General features: G+C 45.1%; 2 protein-coding genes and 1 long non-coding RNA gene across 3 annotated transcripts; 2 read left to right on the forward strand and 1 right to left on the reverse strand.

The window, feature by feature from the left end:
- The first annotated feature begins 6 nt into the window (after positions 1 to 6).
- On the forward strand, positions 7 to 4,605 carry LOC115596643 (zinc finger protein OZF-like). The gene is made up of 3 exons (XM_030441900.1): positions 7 to 1,766; positions 4,118 to 4,185; positions 4,476 to 4,605. The coding sequence occupies exon 1, from the start codon at positions 20 to 22 to the stop codon at positions 1,745 to 1,747; it is 1,728 nt and encodes a 575-aa protein (XP_030297760.1). The 5' UTR covers positions 7 to 19; the 3' UTR covers positions 1,748 to 1,766; positions 4,118 to 4,185; positions 4,476 to 4,605.
- Positions 2,902 to 6,592, reverse strand: LOC115596667 (uncharacterized). Its single transcript, XR_003986935.1, has 4 exons — positions 6,105 to 6,592; positions 5,914 to 6,021; positions 4,077 to 5,827; positions 2,902 to 3,977 (listed from the first exon to the last, which is right to left on the reverse strand). It is a non-coding gene; the product is annotated as an uncharacterized LOC115596667 (long non-coding RNA).
- Positions 6,593 to 11,548: 4,956 nt separating this feature from the next.
- On the forward strand, positions 11,549 to 18,217 carry LOC115596656 (NACHT, LRR and PYD domains-containing protein 14-like). The gene is made up of 4 exons (XM_030441930.1): positions 11,549 to 12,160; positions 13,047 to 13,220; positions 15,909 to 16,082; positions 17,360 to 18,217. Exons 1-4 carry the CDS (start codon positions 11,619 to 11,621, stop codon positions 17,388 to 17,390), a joined length of 921 nt encoding a protein of 306 aa, XP_030297790.1. The 5' UTR covers positions 11,549 to 11,618; the 3' UTR covers positions 17,391 to 18,217.
- Positions 18,218 to 19,386: the final 1,169 nt, after the last annotated feature.

Consider the following 19,386-nt stretch of genomic DNA (forward strand, 5'->3'; position numbering starts at 1 on the left):
GGTCCGGCTGCTGGTTCTGATGAGGAGGCTGTGTGCGGCTCTGCTGCAGGAGCTGAGGAGGCTGCTGGAGGAGAACCAGCAGCAGGTGACGACCTCTCGGCCTCAGCAGGACTCCGCCCCCCCTGCAGCTGACGGAGATGCTGAGGTGGAGGTGAACCACCAATCAAACGCTCCTGTGGGTGAAACCAGCCAACCGGAGCAGACTGGTGCGGCGGGCAGCAGGCGGAGCTTCAGCTGCAGCGTCTGCAGCAGCAGCTTCTCCAGACGGACCAACCTGAGCGCTCACCTGCGGGTCCACAGCAGAGAGCGGCCCTTCAGCTGCCCCACCTGTGGTAAAGCTTTCTCCGCCCGCAGCAGCGTCAGAGTCCATCAGCTCAGCGTGCACAACAAGCAGCGGCCCCACAGGTGTGTTCACTGCGGGAAGGTGTTCGGCACCCGCAGCCACCTCAGGACGCATCAGACGTCCGGCTGGCAGCACGGCAGCCGGACGCTCACCTGTCCGACCTGCGGCGAGACGCTGGCGGCCAGGTGCTGCCTCCGCAGGCACCGACTGACCTGTCGGAAGACAGACGACAGATTCAGGTGTGCAGAGTGCGAGAGGGAGTTCTCCAAACACAGCTACCTGTTGGCTCACCAGAGAGTCCACCTGAAGGAGAAACCCTTCAAATGTCCCACCTGTGAGAAAGGCTTCACCACACGCCGCAGCGTCCACATCCACCAGCTGACCGTCCACAGAGGACTGAGGCCGTTCACCTGCAGCGTCTGCAGGAAGACGTTCAGCCAGCAGAGCGGCCTCACAGCTCACCTGAGGACGCACACAGGTGAGCGGCCACACACCTGCGAGCAGTGCGGGAACAGTTTCTCCAGCAGGAGCAGCCTGTCTGTGCACCGCCGCGTCCACACCGGAGAGAAGGCCTTCAGCTGCGACACCTGCGGGAAGAGCTTCAGCGTGGCGTCCAACCTGCGGCGCCACCGGCTCGTCCACTCGGGCCGCCGAGCCTTCGGCTGCGATGTGTGCGGCAGCAGCTTCACACAGGCAGCGCACCTGAAGGTGCACCGCGCCGTGCACAGCAGCAAGTGGGCGTTTATCTGCAACGCCTGTGGGAAGGGCTTCAGACAACGCAGCACGCTGCTGGTGCACGAGCGCAGCCATGCCGGCGTCAAACCGTTCAGCTGCAGCGAGTGTGGAAAACACTTCACCTCCTCCACGTCACTGAAGCGCCACCAGCTGACACACTCAGGGCAGAAAGCTCACACCTGTGACGAGTGCGGCAGAAGCTTCAGCAGCGCTCAGGTCCTGAAGACTCACCTGCAGCTGCACGGCGGCAGCAAGGCGTTCTCCTGCGACGTGTGTGGGCGTGGCTACAGCTCACTGAGCTACCTGAAGATGCACCGACGCAGCCACTCGGAGGGGAAACCGTTCAGCTGCGATCAGTGTCAGAAGACCTTCTCCACGCAGGCCAGCATGAAGCTGCACCAGCGCACGCACAGCGGAGAGAAACCGTACGTCTGCGAGGTCTGCGGGAAGAACTTCAGCGTGTCGCAGAACCTCGTCAGGCACAAACGCGTCCACAGCGGAGAGAAACCGTTCGAGTGCAGCGTGTGCGGGAAGAGATTCAGTCAGAAGAACAACCTGAAGACTCACCAGCTGGTTCACACGGGACACAAACCGTTCAGCTGCTCCACCTGCAGCCGGAGCTTCACCTCCATGAGGAGCCTCAGAGAGCACAAGTGTGTCTCCACCTGACGGACAGACGAGAGACAAAGTAACTAACTAATTCATTAATTAATTAATTAATTAACCCCCCCCCCCTTCAGCAGCAGTTAACAGCAGCTTGTAGGGTCCTCACTGATGCATAGAGGGAAAGCCATATTCCAGGATCATGTTTTTCATTTGCCTAGAATCACATTTTAAAGGTTAGTGGATGTCATGATTACATAGTTTTACATATTGTTGGAGTCATTTCTATGGAAGTGATTGTTCTGTTATTATATTGGTAGTTAATAATAATTTTATATTGAGAAATTTAAGTTTGATTATATTTTCAAGACCAGATGAATTCTGTGTTATTATGAATATTAACAGTTAACCAGTGAAGTTTGGAATGGTGAAGTTTGATTGGCTGTTTGGCTTAAAGACTGTGTGACACAGTCAGACGTCGGGGCTCGTGGAGCAACACAGTCTTTTGACCTACACTTAGTTAATTTGTGTAGAAAGTCAAGATGTTAAGTTTTTTACTGTGTATGATTCAAGTTCATCAGTAAACAGATAAACGAAGACTTTTGGATTCCAGACTTTTATTTTCTGACTTTGGTGTTGAGTGCAAAGAACTTTGAGGTCCTGAACTAGAGAGTCAGTGTTGCTGCACTCACAACACATTTTAAACTGTGCTGAAGAAGAATACATCTACAGTATCTACATGATCTGTTGATCATGTGTTTTTACAGCAGTGGATGATACATCAGACTCTGATTCTGATTCGCATCAAGGAGCTGAATTCAATCGTGCTGACACTGTGGTACATCAATTATTATTTATTTTTTTCTAATACCTATTTATGTATGAATATATTTATTGATTTATCTATGACAACACTGATAACCTTTCACCATTGATATATACTGTATATGGTAAGGGAACAGTTATGGAAGCTTTTACAAATTGTTGATACATTTATGTGTTTCCTCTCAGGTTCTTGAACCACAAAACCAAAGTTCCGTTCCGTTCCGTTTTCTTTCTGCTTATCCATGAGGGTCGCGGGGATGTTGCTGCTTTTTTCTCCCTAAGGGGTTGCAGAGCTCACTGGGGCCAAATCCAGTTTACTCCATGGGCGACTCATCCAGGGTACAGCCCATCGCAGGAACAATAATAATAATAATAATAATAATAATAATAATGCATTTTATTTGAAGGAGCCTTTCAAAGCACTCAAGGATACTGCACATAACAACAACAGTACAACATAAAACAAGGGACAATTTAGTGCAAATAAACAGATAAGTAAGAGGATGCAGTTACATGGTGCCGGCTCAGAAGTCAGACTCTGGTCCTCACCAAACAGGAAGTCAGCCGGGCCGGGTTAGGCAGGGCTGAGCTTCCGGGGTGAGAATAATGCAATGGAGTGGAATGGAGAAAAGGCAGGAGTGTGATTATATGATTAGTCTGATACAGTGTACGCCACGTGGAATAAGTGTGTTTTCAGGTGAGATTTAAAAGTGGAGACAGTCAGAGCTGCTGCTGTCTGGTGGGAGAGTTCCGGAGGCTGGAGGCAGATCTGCGGGAGGCTCGTGACCTCATGGTGGTTCGGTTGGCGTATTGGGTAAAGAGCTGGATGGTAGAAGAGGATCGGAGGGATATGGATCAGTTCAGAGAGATATGATGGTTCCAGGTTATGAGGGATCTTGAAAGTGAGGAGTAGAATCCTGAAATCAATGCAGGATTTGATGGAGAGCGGATGGAGCTGCTGCAGGCCGGAGAGAAGTGTTCAGCAGAGGGAGTTCTGATGATGATACGGGCCGCTGCGTTCTGGACCAGTTGGAGTTTATGGAGTGATTTCTGAGGAAGACCATGAAGGAGAGAACTATAGTAGTCCAGACGAGATGTAACCAGGATGTTTAGGAGAACAGCAGTGCAGGCTGGTGTGAGTGAGGGATGGAGGCGGTTGGTGTTGTGTAGATGGAAGTATGCAGACCGGGTAACATTACTGATGTGGGCTTCAAAGGTTAAGCTGCGTCCAGGGTGACACCCAGGCTCCTTACCTGGGGAGAAGGTGGGACAGAGGACATGGAGAAGGGTTGTGCTCTGCAGGGTGGATCTGGTGCTCCCAAACACAGACCTGAAGGTGAACGGTCCGTACGTTTGGCATCCAGCCTTTGTCAGGGAGTCAAAGTGATTATATGAGCGGTCCTCTCTAGTGGTGATCACCAATAGGAATCTTGGCTGTCTTTGTTTACATTCTTAGATGACTATTGTAGGCCTGAAGGACAGTAATGAATAATGTCATAATGTTATCCTCTGTCTCATGTTTCAGCCTGGCCAGGTAACAGAGCTGACTGTGCAGCCGGACGTTTCTTACTTTCTGTGTTGTTGTTTCAGACATCTTTATCTGTTCTTCAGATGGTGATATGTGATGCTGATGCTGAGGATTCACCTGAAACAAATCCAGACAAGACTTCTTGCTACAGGTAAGTAAAAAATGATAGTGACTGACATCATTTCTATTTAATTCATGGGGAAGAACTTTGTGTTGGTAAGATGTTTGAAGGTACACAGTGAATACACAGAGCTGTGTGCAGCGCGTGCTGAGGAGGAGCAGCTGGTCAGTCAGTGTGGAGAACACACAGCAGTGTCAAATCAACTTCTGACTGTAGTTACTGTTGTTTTTATTGTGCAATATTGATGGTATTTGAGTAATTGTTCTAAAAGTGTGCATTGTGTGGGATATTCATTAATCAGATCACTTCTGTCACTACAGGGAGGAGATGAACATTCCACTGCCTGACACTGTGGCAAACCTGTCGCTTCCTATTCATCACAAACGAGTCGGCAGGTTCAACATCTGAAGAGCTGATGTTTTGGGTGGAGCCGTCAGAGGTTTCTAACATATTCTGTGACATGCTGGTCAGATTCACTGATGCTGCTGGTGTGTTTGAGGAGGGACTGACACAGGTGGTCCAAGACGAGACTTTTTAACTCTGCTGATGAAACAGCTGAAAGACTGGCCCATTTTTGATGGACCAGAAGGACATCTGTTCTCGGTCTACAGTGCAGATGGTATGTGTAACCTTTGTTACGATGTAATAACAGAGCACAGGTTAGTAATAATCAATACTAATAGCTGGACCAGTAACAGAAGACTTCAGGTTTGTAAGAGGCCTTATTCTTCAAATACTCAGAAGAAACAGGCAGCAGTGGTTTGAGTTTTTGTGGCCACTTGTTATTATGAATGAATAACACAATGAAACTACAACAGTTTGTTGCAAAACATTCAATGAAAATTAACAAAGTAAAATGATAAAGCCGGCAAAATAAAACCTTCTGTTCCCAAAGATGGCGTCGGGGCCATTTTCCTGATCAGTGTCAGCGTATCAGTGTACGTTTGTTTTGTCCTACCACACAGTCCGTGAGGGAGGGAATCAGGAAATCCTTCACCACTCTCAGAGTTTAATACCAGAAGATTCCATGCAGCTCGCCACCCAGCTCACACTGGGAATCTGTGCATCCTGGGATCTGGGAACAATCTCTGGATCTTGGGAAACCTCAACGAGCCCAGCAGGAAGCGCTCCAGTGGACGGTGGGACGTGGCTGGGACCTCTTTAATGACATCACAAAAACACCTGACCAACGGGTCGATCTATAATGAGCTTTACAGCGTTTCACCTCACCAGATCGCTGGTTCCAGTGGATGACAACAGGTTTAACCTCTGTATGGATCAGACACAGTTAGGCTTATTTTTATTCATGTATTTTCCACTGAAATAATGAAGCTGTGGGTGACAAATGTTCCACCATTACAAGGGACGGGCATTGGAAATTAGCTAAGGCTATAAATGCTATGATGCTTTCTGTTGGATTGTTGTACAACCCACATGATCTGTATCTGTCCCTATCAAATAAACCATATAAAAAAAATAAATAAATAAAATAAACCTCTCTTCAATTCATAGCTGAGCAATTCCTTTTAGTTCCAGATACAGTGCTGCTGCAGACGGGCAGTACTCTGGCTTCTGTAAGTGATTGTGCTCCACAGTAAAGTCCAGGTACTCCTCAGGAGAGACATCCAGCGCAGCCTGTTCTGTTGGAAATCCACAGTCTCTGGAGCCAGACCTGTGTTAAACAGAAGACATAATTACATGGATTTTGTTTATTTAACAACAAATACAAACATGAATCTATCACCAGTATCAGCCTACCTGTGTGGTCAGCAGTAGAGCTCTCTGGGCTCCCGGACATGATGCTGTTCTGGAGGGATGAATCCTGTGATGCTTCCACAGTCTCACACACTCGTCACACAAGTCCTTCTGAATAACATCACAGCCATATCTCAGGAGACACTGACATCAAAGGTTACACATAATTAAAATAATTAATGACAGCCACTTACCTTCCCTCTCTGCATGTGGACCACCAGGACTCAATCCTCTGGTTGTTAGTGGATGAGCTCATATGTTGTCCACAAAACAGGCAAATTCGATCTCATCACCTCCATCAACTACTCCTGGAGAAATGTAGTTTGTAAAACTACTGCTAAAAAAAAGTAGCTTTAGCAACTACTTCTACTCATTATACTCATTTAACTCAGCGTTAAATAAATCAACATATGGTGTACGTGAAACTAAATATAATAGCCTACAAAAAATTCACATGCCAGCAGAAATAAGCCTCTCAACTCGACTCGAGAGGAAAAAGTCCAAATGATAGTTGTTCTCAGCGTGCAGAGCTCACATGTGAACACGCAGGTCGAGTCTGTAGCTGCATCTGTGTCCAACATGTACATGCCCAAATATGGCCGTGGTTGCGCTGGTGCGTTCAAGGGCTCATCGTGGTAGCGGGAGGGTCGTCCATGACGTGCTTGTGTCATATGAGCTCTGCCTTGATAGCACGAAGCCCCGCCCACTCTGTGAAGACTCTGAGTGCTGCCAGGGAGAGCCAATCAGAGGCAGCGCTGGCTTAACAAGTCGTGAAATGTTTTATGCCTTTTTTCAAAGAAAAATAAAATGTAGCCTGTATTTCTTTTTTGAATAACAAATATTTCATGTTATTGGTCAAAATTGTAGTTTGTAAATTGAGCAGTTAAACTACAAAAATGTCCAAAAAGTAGTTGAATTACTTGTAGTTAAGCTATTTAGTTCAACTACATGTAGTTTACGTCTCCCCAACACTGTGTGTGTGTGTGTGTGTGTGTGTGTGTGTGTGTGTGTGTGTGTGTGTGTGTGTGTGTCCCGGCACGCACACACACACACACACACAGATAAAATCAGAGGGGAGCAGCTCAGAGTTACGTAAGAGTGTGAAAGTGAAAGTGTTCAGACGGTCAGACTCCATGTTGAAAGCAGAACAGAAAGAAGAAGACGGAGGAGGAACTGTAAAGTGTGAAGCAGGTGAGTGTTAAAACAACGTGTTTGTGATGTTACTGTGAGATTGTGAGTCCGTTTAGTGTCCGCGGACTGTAGAGGAGTGTGTGTGTGTGTGTGTGTGTGTGTGGAGGGTAGACAGACTTCCTGTCCTCTCTTTCTGCGTCACTCTTGAACAAACCTGTTTACTGATTATTGTGTTCGTGTACATGTTGGTATATGTTGGTCCAGTTCTCGTATACACGATCATAATAACCCACGTGTGTTTTTGTCGCGCTTGTATCACAATAATCAGCGTCTGATGCACCGATGAGCTCTCCTGGGTCGAGATCCTCTCTCAGATAAACACACGGCCTGAGAACATGTTGGCGGTGGTGCTGTCCACAGACTGCTGTGCATGTCCTGATGTCATATTTTGTTAATGTCGACACTTGCTAGTTTGTGTTTTGTGTAGTGTTTGTGTTTTGTGTGTGTGTGTGTGTGGGGGGGGGGGGGGGGGGGCTTGGCTGCATGCCCTGTCCTCGGTGTCTGTCATCATGTTGATGGCCTTTTCTACTGGTCAGATGAGCGGGTCCAGCCCTTGCTCCTGATTGGTGCCCCTGTTTCCTGCCTGGTCTTCCTCTCCCTCTCCATCTGCCTGGCTCGGTTCTGCACTGTGATTGGGTTGCCCTGTCCCGGCTCACCTGTCCCAATTTAATTGTTGTGATTCATTGGTCTCCATACATCAGACTTAGGGGTGCTATTCCTGTTTTGTACTTCGTTTGGGTTCTGTATTTTTATTTGGGAATACTATCCTCCTCCCTTAGTTCATCCTGTTTGATTCCTATTTAAATTTACCTTCCTTATTAAAAAACAATTTCATTTTTGCTAAACTAACTCCACCTGGTCCTTTGTTATTTCCCAGTCGTAACAGTTCTGAGCTCACAGTTCATGTTTCACCCCTCAGACCTGAAGATGAGTGTTTGTGGGGAGGAAGAGGAGGGCCGAGCAGAACCTCCAGAACCCATCTGTCCGTCTGTGAAGAGTGACCAGTCCAAAGGTGATCCTCCAGTCTTCAGTGCTGAACCTGGACCCATCTGTCCGTCTGTGAAGAGTGACCAGTCCAAAGGTGATCCTCCAGTCTTCAGTACTGAACCTGGACCCATCTGTCCGTCTGTGAAGAGTGACCAGTCCAAAGGTGATCCTCCAGTCTTCAGTACTGAACCTGGACCCATCTGTCCGTCTGTGAAGAGTAACTGGTCCAAAGATGAACCTGAATCCTTCAGAACTGAACCTGGACCGTCAGACACAAAGTAAGAGCACTGAGACGACTCATTCAGTACGTTTACATGCACAGTTTAGTCAGATTACAGCCATAGTTCCACTCTGCTGCTCAAGTCAGACAACTGCAATTATCCGAGTATACATGCCGGTGAGAAAATCAGATTATTGTCCGGAGCATGTCATACCCGGTACGCTAGGTGGCGCTGTACCCATTTCAACTAGTGGTGACAGAAACACCTCCGGCTGACCTCTTTACGTCACCAGCAACAACAAACTGCCTCGGCATTCCAGAAAGATGGCGTACGAAGAGCGAGACGAAGCTCCATCTTTGTACATTTCATATATGGTGAACATGATAATTACACAAACTAGATGCACAATGGCGCTCTGTCTCTCTTTCTTGCGGTGATTTCGGAGGAAAGACGTCGTCGTCCTTCTACTTCCGGCTCACGGCCCCGGGAAATAAATCTCGCGCCTTCGCAGAACGCAAAATCCAATCCGATCTGATAGAACGTATACATGCAGGAGTAATGTGACTATCAATCAATAATCTGGGTGCTTTAATCCGACTATGAGAAATCCGATCCGGTCCAATTTTAGTCAGACTAAGGTGTATACATGCATCTTAAACATCCCATCATAGTCGGATTGACACAGTAATTCAGTTTTCTTTAGTGTCATGTAAACACACTGACTCAGTGTTTGCTGGTAATGTTTTGCAGTAGAGTAACATCAGGCTCCAGGACTGAAGAAACACAAAGTCTTTAATAATCTCTGTGACAAACACGAGTTTCTGTACTGACACGTTTTGTTCTGAGAGAAAATCTTCACACATCATTTTCATGACACACTAAATGCTGAATTCAAGATGAAAAGAATCGACACTTTGACTTTTCTCTGTGAGCGTCTGAGCTTCTCAACAGTGTCGACCGAATCTTGATGTTTTTAACAACAATCATGAAATCATTGTAGTTCTAAATAAATGTGTTCACAGAGAGAGGAAGCAGCCCACCTGCTGTGTTTGGTGTCAGGACGTCCTGAAGGATCCGGTCTCTACCAGCTGTGGACACTGGTTCTGCAGACGCTGCATCACCTCATACTGGGACCAGTCTGCTTCACCAGGAGACTCCTCCTGTCCCCAGTGTGGAGGTAAGACCCAGAACAACAGCTGGACTGAGGACAGACAGTCAGAGACAAACTGTACCAAGTCACACTGAACATCTCAACATGTTAAAGCCACATTATGGAGAAATTCTCATGTTGTGTGATTTGGCACCCCCCACAGTTTCTGAGTGCAACACCACTGTAGTAAAAACAAATCCCAGGTGTGTAACAGTTTGTCAGGCGTAATATAGGTGCTGACTACAAACACAACTCATGACATTGTAACAGTCGGGGTTATTGAATGTAGTGCCACTAGGCGGCGCCTCCTTTTGTGAAGTGGACAGTGTAACCTGTACCTAGAAGAAGAGTTGACGTGCTTCCGCTCCACCATGCGTAGCAATGCCGCCAGCGGAGTGAAGACCACCCTTTTTATTTTATTTTATATTGTGATGTATAGGTGTAGGATCCTCGGCCTATGTGTGTGATAACTAGTGCCGTAGCGACCTGGCTTGGTATGGTCTGTAAGTTACAGTGGAATGAAATGTTGCCTGCCGTGTCGTTTGAGCTAACCGGAGCCACCGTCACTGAAAGCGGACCATAACCTTCCCCTGCACCGACCACGTTACATCATCACAGTGTTACGTGTTGGAGTGAACACGTATGTGAGGCTGTGATCCTACAAGTGACAGAGACACCGTTCACCTGTTACAACACACCTGACCATCAACACGACTCTGAAGCTGCTGCTTTAACCCAAAAAGTTACATCATGTTGCTTTCTAGATTGTCTAGATTACACACAAAGTCAATGAAAAGAGCCGAAGAGACTCAAAGTTTATATATTCTGATACTGTTGGATTGTTATTGATCATGAAAATAATCCCAGATTGTCAAATTGTCTAAAACATTTTTCTCTTTTCAGTGAATGTTGGTCTGCAGGAGGTTTTAGATGAACATAAGATCAGTCTGAGGAGGAGATGTGAACGTGTGACTGAAGGAAGTGATGAAGCAGGAAGTGGAACCCTCCTCAGCAAGATCTACACTGAGCTCTACATCACAGAGGGACCGAGTGAAGAGGTTAATACCCAACATGAGGTGAAGCAGCTTGAGACAGCTTCCAAGATGAAGACCTTCAGTGAAACGCCAATCAGGTGCTGCGACATCTTTAAAGCCTCAACTGACCAACAGAGATGCATCAGAGTGGTTCTGACCAACGGCGTCGCTGGAGTTGGAAAAACCTTCTCGGTGCTGAAGTTCACTCTGGACTGGGCAGAGGGCTCCGAAAACCAAGATGTCAGTCTGCTGGTTCTGCTGTCGTTCAGGGAGCTGAACCTGATCAGAGATGAGCAGTACAGTCTTCTCAGGCTGCTCCATGTTTTCCATCCAACATTACAGAAGGTGACAGCAGAGAAGCTCGCTGTCTGTAAACTTCTCTTCATCTTTGACGGCCTGGATGAAAGCAGACTTTCACTGGATTTCAACAACCATGAGGTCGTGTCTGATGTCACACAGGAGTCATCAGTCAGCGTGCTGCTGACAAACCTCATCCAGGGGAAGCTGCTTCCCTCGGCTCTCGTCTGGATCACTTCCCGACCTGCAGCAGCCAATCGGATCCCTCCTTCATGTGTGGACAGGGTAACAGAAGTACGAGGCTTCACTGACGTCCAGAAGGAGGAGTACTTCAGGAGGAGGTTCAGTGATGAAGATCTGTCCAGCAGAATCATCTCACACATCAAGACCTCCAGGAGCCTCCACATCATGTGTCAGATCCCAGTCTTCTGCTGGATCACTGCTACAGTTCTGGACCACATGTTGACTACAGACCAGAGAGGAGAGCTGCCCAAGACCCTGACTGACATGTACTCATACTTCCTGCTGGTTCAGATAAAGAGGAAGAAGCAGAAGTACCATGAGGGACGTGAGACGAGTCCACAGGAGCTGACGGAGGCTGACAGGGAAGTTCTTCTGAAGCTGGGGAGGCTGGCGTATGAACATCTGGAGACAGGAAACATCATGTTCTACCAAGAAGACCTGGAGCGGTGTGGTCTTAATGTCACAGAGACCATGGTGTACTCAGGAGTTTGTACAGAGATCTTCAGAAGAGAGAGTGTGATCTTCCAGAAAACAGTCTACTGCTTCGTTCATCTGAGCGTTCAGGAGTTTCTGGCTGCAGTCTACATGTTCCACTGTCACACCAGCAGGAACACAGAGGTGGTGAAGAAATTCCTGAGAGGTTGGACGTATAACAGTGACTCTTCCCTGGAGGTCTTCTTGTGGAGAGCCATGAACAAATCCCTGGAAAGTAAAAATGGCCACCTGGACCTGTGTGTTCGCTTCCTTTATGGCCTCTCTCTGGAGTCCAACCAGAGACTCTTAGGAGGCCTGCTGGGTCAGACAGACAACAGTCCAGAACTCACCCAGAGAGTCATCAACAACCTGAAGAAGGTGAAGAGTAATGAGATCTCTCCTGACAGAAACATCAACATCTTCCACTGTCTGATGGAGATGAACGACCACTCAGTCCATCAGGAGATTGAAGAGCTCTTGAAGTCGGAGAACAGATCAGACAAGAAACTCTCTGACACCCACTGCTCAGCTCTGGCCTACATGCTGCAGATGTCAGAGGAGGTTCTGGATGAGTTGGACCTGCAGAAGTACAACACATCTGTACAGGGACGACTGAGACTGATTCCAGCTGTGAGGAACTGTAGAAAGGCTGTGTAAGTCCAGATGTGTTAAACATTATGAAGTGAGGTAAAGCTGAAGCCTTCAGTATTAAAGATCAACACTTTACACATATGAATAATATAAAACCTTAACACTATACACGTTTACCAAAACAAGTATTAAACCTGCTGATTGAATAAATGATCATCACCAAGCTCAGAGTAGAAATGACATGAAGTCATCTTGTTTCCAAAACATTGCACTAAATTATTACCCATAAAATGATAATAAGACAATGTTTAGTTGTAATTCTTGTGTTTGTGCAGTGGGAGGCATTAAATGAATGAAATTGGAGATGAAAAGCAGATGGAGCAACAGAATAAAATGCATCAAAGATTGAGAAAATACACACAAACACATAAGTGAGGTAAATACATACGAGTGCAGTTCCAACCTACAAGCTGAACCAATATATTGTATTTATATGACACTCACATCAGTTTGTTGGACACAAATAAAATGGCGCAACAATGGAAGAGTCACAAGAAAAATATTACAGGGACAATTACTATATAAAGCCAGCAGAATGAAGAAAACAGATAAACACAAACATGTCAAACCAAAATAAAACAAAGATGAAATCATCAGAATCGGCCGTTAAAAGCCGTTTTATACAGGTGTGTTTTGAGGGGGATTTAAAATGGGCCACTGATTCAGCCCAGCTGATCTCCTCAGGCAGGTCAAAGTCTGGAGGCTCATCTGGAGCAGAGGAGCTCAAGTTTCAAACTACAAACCTTGTGATCGTTGACTGACCAGCTCAGGCCGAACAGCTGACCAGCTGAGCTACAGCTGCTCACGTTCATGTGCTTGGTGATGCAAAATGTATAGTTAAGAGTTAGATTGTATCTGATTTAAATGTTTTATTATCTGTATTCACAGACTGAAGAACTGTGATCTCTTAGAGATTCACCTTAAAGTCATCGCCTCAGCTCTGAAGTCCAACCCCTCACATCTGACACATCTGGACCTGAGTCACAACGACCTGTTTGATTCAGGAGTGAAGCTGCTGTGTTCTGGACTGGAGAGTCCAAACTGTCGACTGGAGACTCTGAGGTCAGTTCATGTGGTTTTTTTTTTCTGTTTATTAAATTTAAATCTAGAACAGAAGAAGAATTTCCTTCAGTTCACACACACACACACACACACACACACACACACACAGCTCAGTGCACGTCTGATCAGTGATGAAGATGATGGAGGATGAGGTTGTCTGAACACGTCTGGAGCTCAAAGTGTTCACAGCTGTTGCAAACAGCCAAAGGTGGAGTGAAGAGCTGCTGGAGACACAACAATGGTTTAAATATGGAGAAGACGTGTCACATGTTCAGACAGTCTCTGCTGAAGACGTTCAAAGTGTTTTACTCAGCTGTTCATATGAACAGTGGCAGAAATAGTTGTGCAACAAAAGAACAAAGAGCTGAGAGAGAAGTTCAAACCCCGCCTCCTTTCTCACCGCCACTCAGGTGACCAATCACACAGTGAGGTGTGTGTTAATGTTGGATTGTTTGTTTTAAAGTGACAGAATCTGTTGGACATAGACCGTCCTAATGTGACATCAGAAAGGTGTGGCCCCACTCACATTTAAATCTGTGAATAGAAAGTGTTGGATGTAATTTAATGTCATCTCCGATTGAACACACTGCATGTATTGACTGTCTGAAACACTGAAGACAAACTTTAGAAAATTGAAGATATTACACTGCTGATGTCAGTTATAAATGTGACACCATTATTTCACACATGTTGTTTTCACATTTAAATCACACTTTAATATGTATTTTAAACCTTTGTTCACACTTTCACAACATTATTCCAAACTTTGTGAATCTTAGTGTTCATGTCATCAGGTCTGAAGGGGATCTGACCTCATAGATTTGATGCTGATTGACCCTGAGTGTCTACTATAACATTAAACATTCAAACCTCTTAGTCATTTGATTCCTTTGTGCGTCTGTGAATAAAACAGAAACCAGTGTTTTCTTCTCTGTCAGACGATAACAAACATGGGTTTGTTCAGAACCTTTTATGATGACGTGACGTTTATACTGACTGAAATATTTAAACTCAAGGTGATTTTGATCTTAAAGAGTAGAATCACATCTTCAGTCAGTTTCTGTTGGTTTCTGTTTGGCTGCACAACATGAGTTTGTATAGATGAAGCCTCTGGTGGAGCTGCAGAGTTTAAGAGTCTTTATTGAAGCAGCAGCACGTTGTCAATAATATTAATGAGAGCTCTGTTTCTCTTTGTGTATCTGACAATTTTGGACCTGCAGCCTGTTGGGTTCAGGTGTTTGGAGCTTCATTTTCTAAACGTGTTCAGATCTTAACTGATTATTAAACACTGGATGATTTCAAGCAGAAACATTGTCTTCTAAACTCACTTCATTTATTCTTTATTCAGACTGGAGCTCTGCAGTTTGTCAAAGATCAGCTGTGATTCTCTGGCCTCAGCTCTGAAGTCCAACACCTCCCATTTGAGAGAGCTGGACCTGAGTGACAACAAGCTGCAGGATTCAGGAGTGAAGCTGCTGTGTTCTGGACTGGAGAGTCCAAACTGTCAACTGGAGACTCTGAGGTCAGTTCATGTTTGTCAGACACACACACACACACACACACACTATAATTGCAGTCAATAATGTGTGTTGATGTGAACAGGTGGGTGAATGTTGTGTTGACATGATGATGTCACCATGATGATGATCCACAATAGAGAGGTGAAGCCATGCCCCTCTGCTTGACCACCTGGGACCTTATTCAGAACAAATGAGACAAATAATTTTCTGCTCTGGTTTGAATTGTTTCATGAATCTCACCTATGATGTTTGTCAGTTTAAAAGAAGCATTTTCTCAAGAAAGTCAGTTTGTCATAAAACTACTAAAATGTAAGACTGAAAATATGTGATTATAAAGCCGACAACAGCCAACAGTCATTAAGTGATGTCTGGTTTAACGCCGTCTGAAACCTTGTAGAGTCGTCCTGAATATCAGCAGCTCACAGAACTGACCAACTCTCCTTTCACATAACTGCAGCTGCCAGTATGACCACACCTTCTTCTGTGTGGAGGCAGCAGCCATGTTGGTGACGTATGTTGAGTGAGATTAAGTAGTTTACTGAGCAATTTAACACAAAACTACATGAGATTTTACTTTAACAGAAACAGACACTTTATCGACCGAAATCAGGTCCCATGAGGTCACCTGAGGGGGCGGGACTTCCCCTCCCTATAGAGAGGTGTAGTCTGTAGTCCTAACACCAGAAATCTGTTAGCATGTTAGCAAATCCTGTTCACTCGTCTCAAAGTCTGTGAGTGTGTTGAATGTGTTTGGAGTTAAATGTGTGAAATAAGGTGTGTGGTCACCACAGGCTGAACATATTCACACATTTTATTCATCATTTAATGTTTCACAGTTTAATTCTGAAGCTCTTCATGTGTTAACAGTTAGCGGTTGCTAATAAGTTTCTGAATGAGACTACAGAGGTTGTCAGGAACATTAAACGTCCTCACAGCGAACACGGAGACTCATCTACTCACTAGTCTGTCTTTACAGGCCACTTTAGTTACACACTATTCTAACTGGTGGGAATTAAACAGTTCTGGACTCAAATATCAATGTATGGTATAGAAGATGTCAGGATGTGAGAGAAGGGGGGAAATGTGATGTTGAGCTGCACTTTTAAACCTGAACACATCTGATTGGATTATAAATGGATTTTTATCTTATCATTTATTCTTTATTCAGATTGAGATGGTGCAGTTTGAAAAAGACCAGCTGTGATTCTCTGGCCTCAGCTCTGAAGTCCACCCCTTCCCATCTGAGAGAGCTGGACCTGAGTGACAACGACCTGCAGGATTCAGACGTGAAGCTGCTGTCTGATCTGAAGGACAGTCCAGACTGTAGACTGGAGACTCTGAGGTCAGTAGAGTGTTGGAGTCAGTCCACACTGGTTTCAGCAGTATTGTTCTGAACACAGTCAGTATCAAAGTATTTCCTGTTTTCCTCAGTGAAGCTGTGAGAGGAGAACGGTGACAGGCTTCATAATTGGACAGAAAGACAGAGAGAGAACAGTCAGCCAATCAGACAGGCCAGAAGCTTGTTGTGATCTGGTGTTGAGTTGATGTGAAGACGACTGTTGTTGTTGTGTTCATGTCTACAGGAAGTAAAGCTGGATTACAGTTGACAGCATCACAGGATGCGTAGAGACAGTCGTCCTCATTCATCACATGTGATCTCTCTAAAACACTAAAGAACTGATCAGCTGATGTGTGTCACAGCTCTCAGGTCTACGGTGGCCCTGAAGGTCAAAACACAAAAACATTTCGGGGCGCGTTTAGCTCAGTTGGTAGAGCGTGCGTCCCATGTGCCGAGGCTCTGCAGTGGACCCGGGTTCGAGTCCCGACCTGGATCCCTTTGCTGCGTGTCACTCCCCCTCTCTCTCTCCGTTTCCTGTCACCCTCTTCAGCTGTACTATCAATAAAGCCATAAAAAGGCCAAAAAAACCAAAACAAAACATCAAACTGCCGACAGGGACTTGGGTTCTGTCCAATTACAACCAAGAACGCTGTCCCACCTTTTCTGTTGTGTTTTGACCTTCAGGGCCACCGTACAGATCAGTCTGACTGAAGCCTGCATATCACTGCTCTGATTTCAGAGGACCATCATGATATTTAGTAACCATGTGGTGTTTGTACAGAGCAGAAGCTGTGCTGAAGTCCAGTAACCACAGCTGATGTTTGACTGTCAGTCTGTGTATGAACATGTAGGAGCTTTAACATCATATATTCATCTGTCCATCTGTCTTTTGTTTGCTCCACATGTTTTCCAACAGACTCCATATTTACATATTTGTAATGTTTCAAAGCAGATGAAATATTCAGGTGTGACTGAGACTCTGGTTTTTAACAGCTGTCAATCATCATTAAAGTGTTTCTGCAGCCATGATGCGTTCAGGGACTCTCTGCAGTTTATTTCACTGTGTACTTGAGTGAAACCTGCAGAGTAAACCTGTGAGCTTCACTCCAACATGTTAACATGAAGCTGAAAGGAAGCTGGCTACGCTACACAGCCGCTCCACTTGTGGTCTGAACAGGACTGAAGTCCTGCTGGTCTTTATATCACTGACTGACAGCTGATGGAGGGAGTCTCTGGAAACACTCATGTATCACTTCTGCTCTCTCTCATTCTCTCATCAGCTGGTTGCCATCTCTGTCAGTGTCAGAGTGATGAAAGGTGGAGGCGTTGGGAGGATCAGCTGTGTCCTGATGATCCAGAGAGGTTGAAGCAGCACCATCAGCTGGTGGGTGGAGAGGCTCTGACTGGGCCGTGTTACTGGGAGGTGGAGTGGAGAGGAGAGCTTCATCCAGCAGTGACTGACGGGCCAATCACAACAAGTGGAGATGACTGTCAGTGCTGCAGTCTGAACTGCTCTGGGATCAGCTCCACTGTCACCAAGTCCAGCATCCAGCTCCATGTGTTGGGGCCACTAACTGCCCTCCCTACTGCCCCCTGGATTTAACAAGAGCAAAAAACAAATCTATCCACTATAAATACTCATTTAAAAACACTCAACTTAAAACATGTTTATATTTTAAATGTATTTATTACAAACTATTTTCATACATTAAGTTACAGCTCAGTATCTGTGTATCACTTGTGCAGCCTGACGTTGAACTTGAGGGGAACGTTTTAGACGTGACACCAGTTTGATCATCATGTTTCATGCAGCATCAGTGAACTCCAGTTTAACGTGCGACCCTGCTGGTTTACACATCACGTGATCAACACACACATGAAGTCAACCTGTGGAGCTTTTTCCCTCTGAGGTCAGTGTTGAAGCCGTTCTTATCACCAGCGTTCATGTTCTCTAGCTGCTTTCTGCCAGCAGATGTCACCGTTCCATTGTGTCACCTCACTGAGGTTTAACTGAACCATGATGTGAAGGATTTCTCTCTGGCTGCATTTGGTATAAAATGGAATGTAATCATAAATGAGGTCAACTTGTTTTAAAGATGTAATATGTTACATTTCTATATTAAAATGTATAAAAACGACTCGACCTTCCTTCTGTATGTTGTTGAGTTGTGTTCTTACATCACAACAAAGTTCAAACCAAAGAAATCCACAAGTTTACTCGAGGTGATGGTGTGTTTTTAAGACACGTGAGCGCTTTATAGTTAAACTGTGGGACATTTACTGATGTATTTTATGTGGTGGAGCAGAACGTGTAGATATCTTCAGCTTGTGGTAACCAAACACCTTATTTCAGGCTTTTGGCAGAATTGCAATAACACAAACTGACTTCCAGGTTTTAGGACTCGTTACTACAGCGCTCCATTAACAACTTTATAAGTTAAACTGCATTAATCTTGTTGTATCTCATAACTGAGTGTGTTAACAGCATCACAGATATGCCGGCTGCCAGTGAAGGAGGAAGTATTCAGATCCTTTACTCCAGTAAAAGTACTGATACAGCTCTGTAAGACACAAAAGGATCTTCTTCAAAGTTAAAGTCCGGCACTGAAAATGTTGCCTCAGTGAAAGTCTGTCAGTTAAATCAGGAAATGTTCTTAAAGTCTACAAAATAAAACAACTGAGAGCAGAAAAAATGTGGCCGTGACTAAAAGGTGAAGCAACAAATCTTCACATCTGTGGAGCTGAAAACCATGAAATGCGTTTATATTAATACAGTTGCTCATTCATTGATAACATACAACACACACATTATTCAGCTGTGTGTGTTTTATAAACCCTGTTTGAATTATAGTTTCTTGGTGTTCTAGAAAAGTCCACAGACAAGATGAGTTTAATGAGCTGTGTGTGTCAGCCTGTGGAGGAGCTGCAGTGATGAATCTCTCTCACACACATTTCTGATTATAATAACTAGGATCAAAGTATGATTATGATATATATTAACGGGAAATAACCAGAGGTGAAGTGTCAGGGCCAAAACTGTTCCTCCAGGAGGTGTTTATGAGCATGTTTCGGGCCGCTTGGAGTCCACTGGTACCTATTTGTTTTGTTTTTTTAGAACTTTGTATTGAGACATTTTAACCATTTTACAAAACATTTCCTGACATGACTTCATATAACAAAAGTAGCATGTGAGTGACAGGCAGTATAGCAGTATAAGTTGCAATAAAAAAGAATTAATTCATTTATAAAAGATTAAACATGAACATTTATTCGCTTCACATTTAACAGAACAGAAATACATGTTGCT

The sequence above is a fragment of the Sparus aurata genome, chromosome 15 (genome assembly GCF_900880675.1).
Source record: "Sparus aurata chromosome 15, fSpaAur1.1, whole genome shotgun sequence".
Taxonomy (NCBI): Eukaryota; Metazoa; Chordata; class Actinopteri; order Spariformes; family Sparidae; genus Sparus; species Sparus aurata.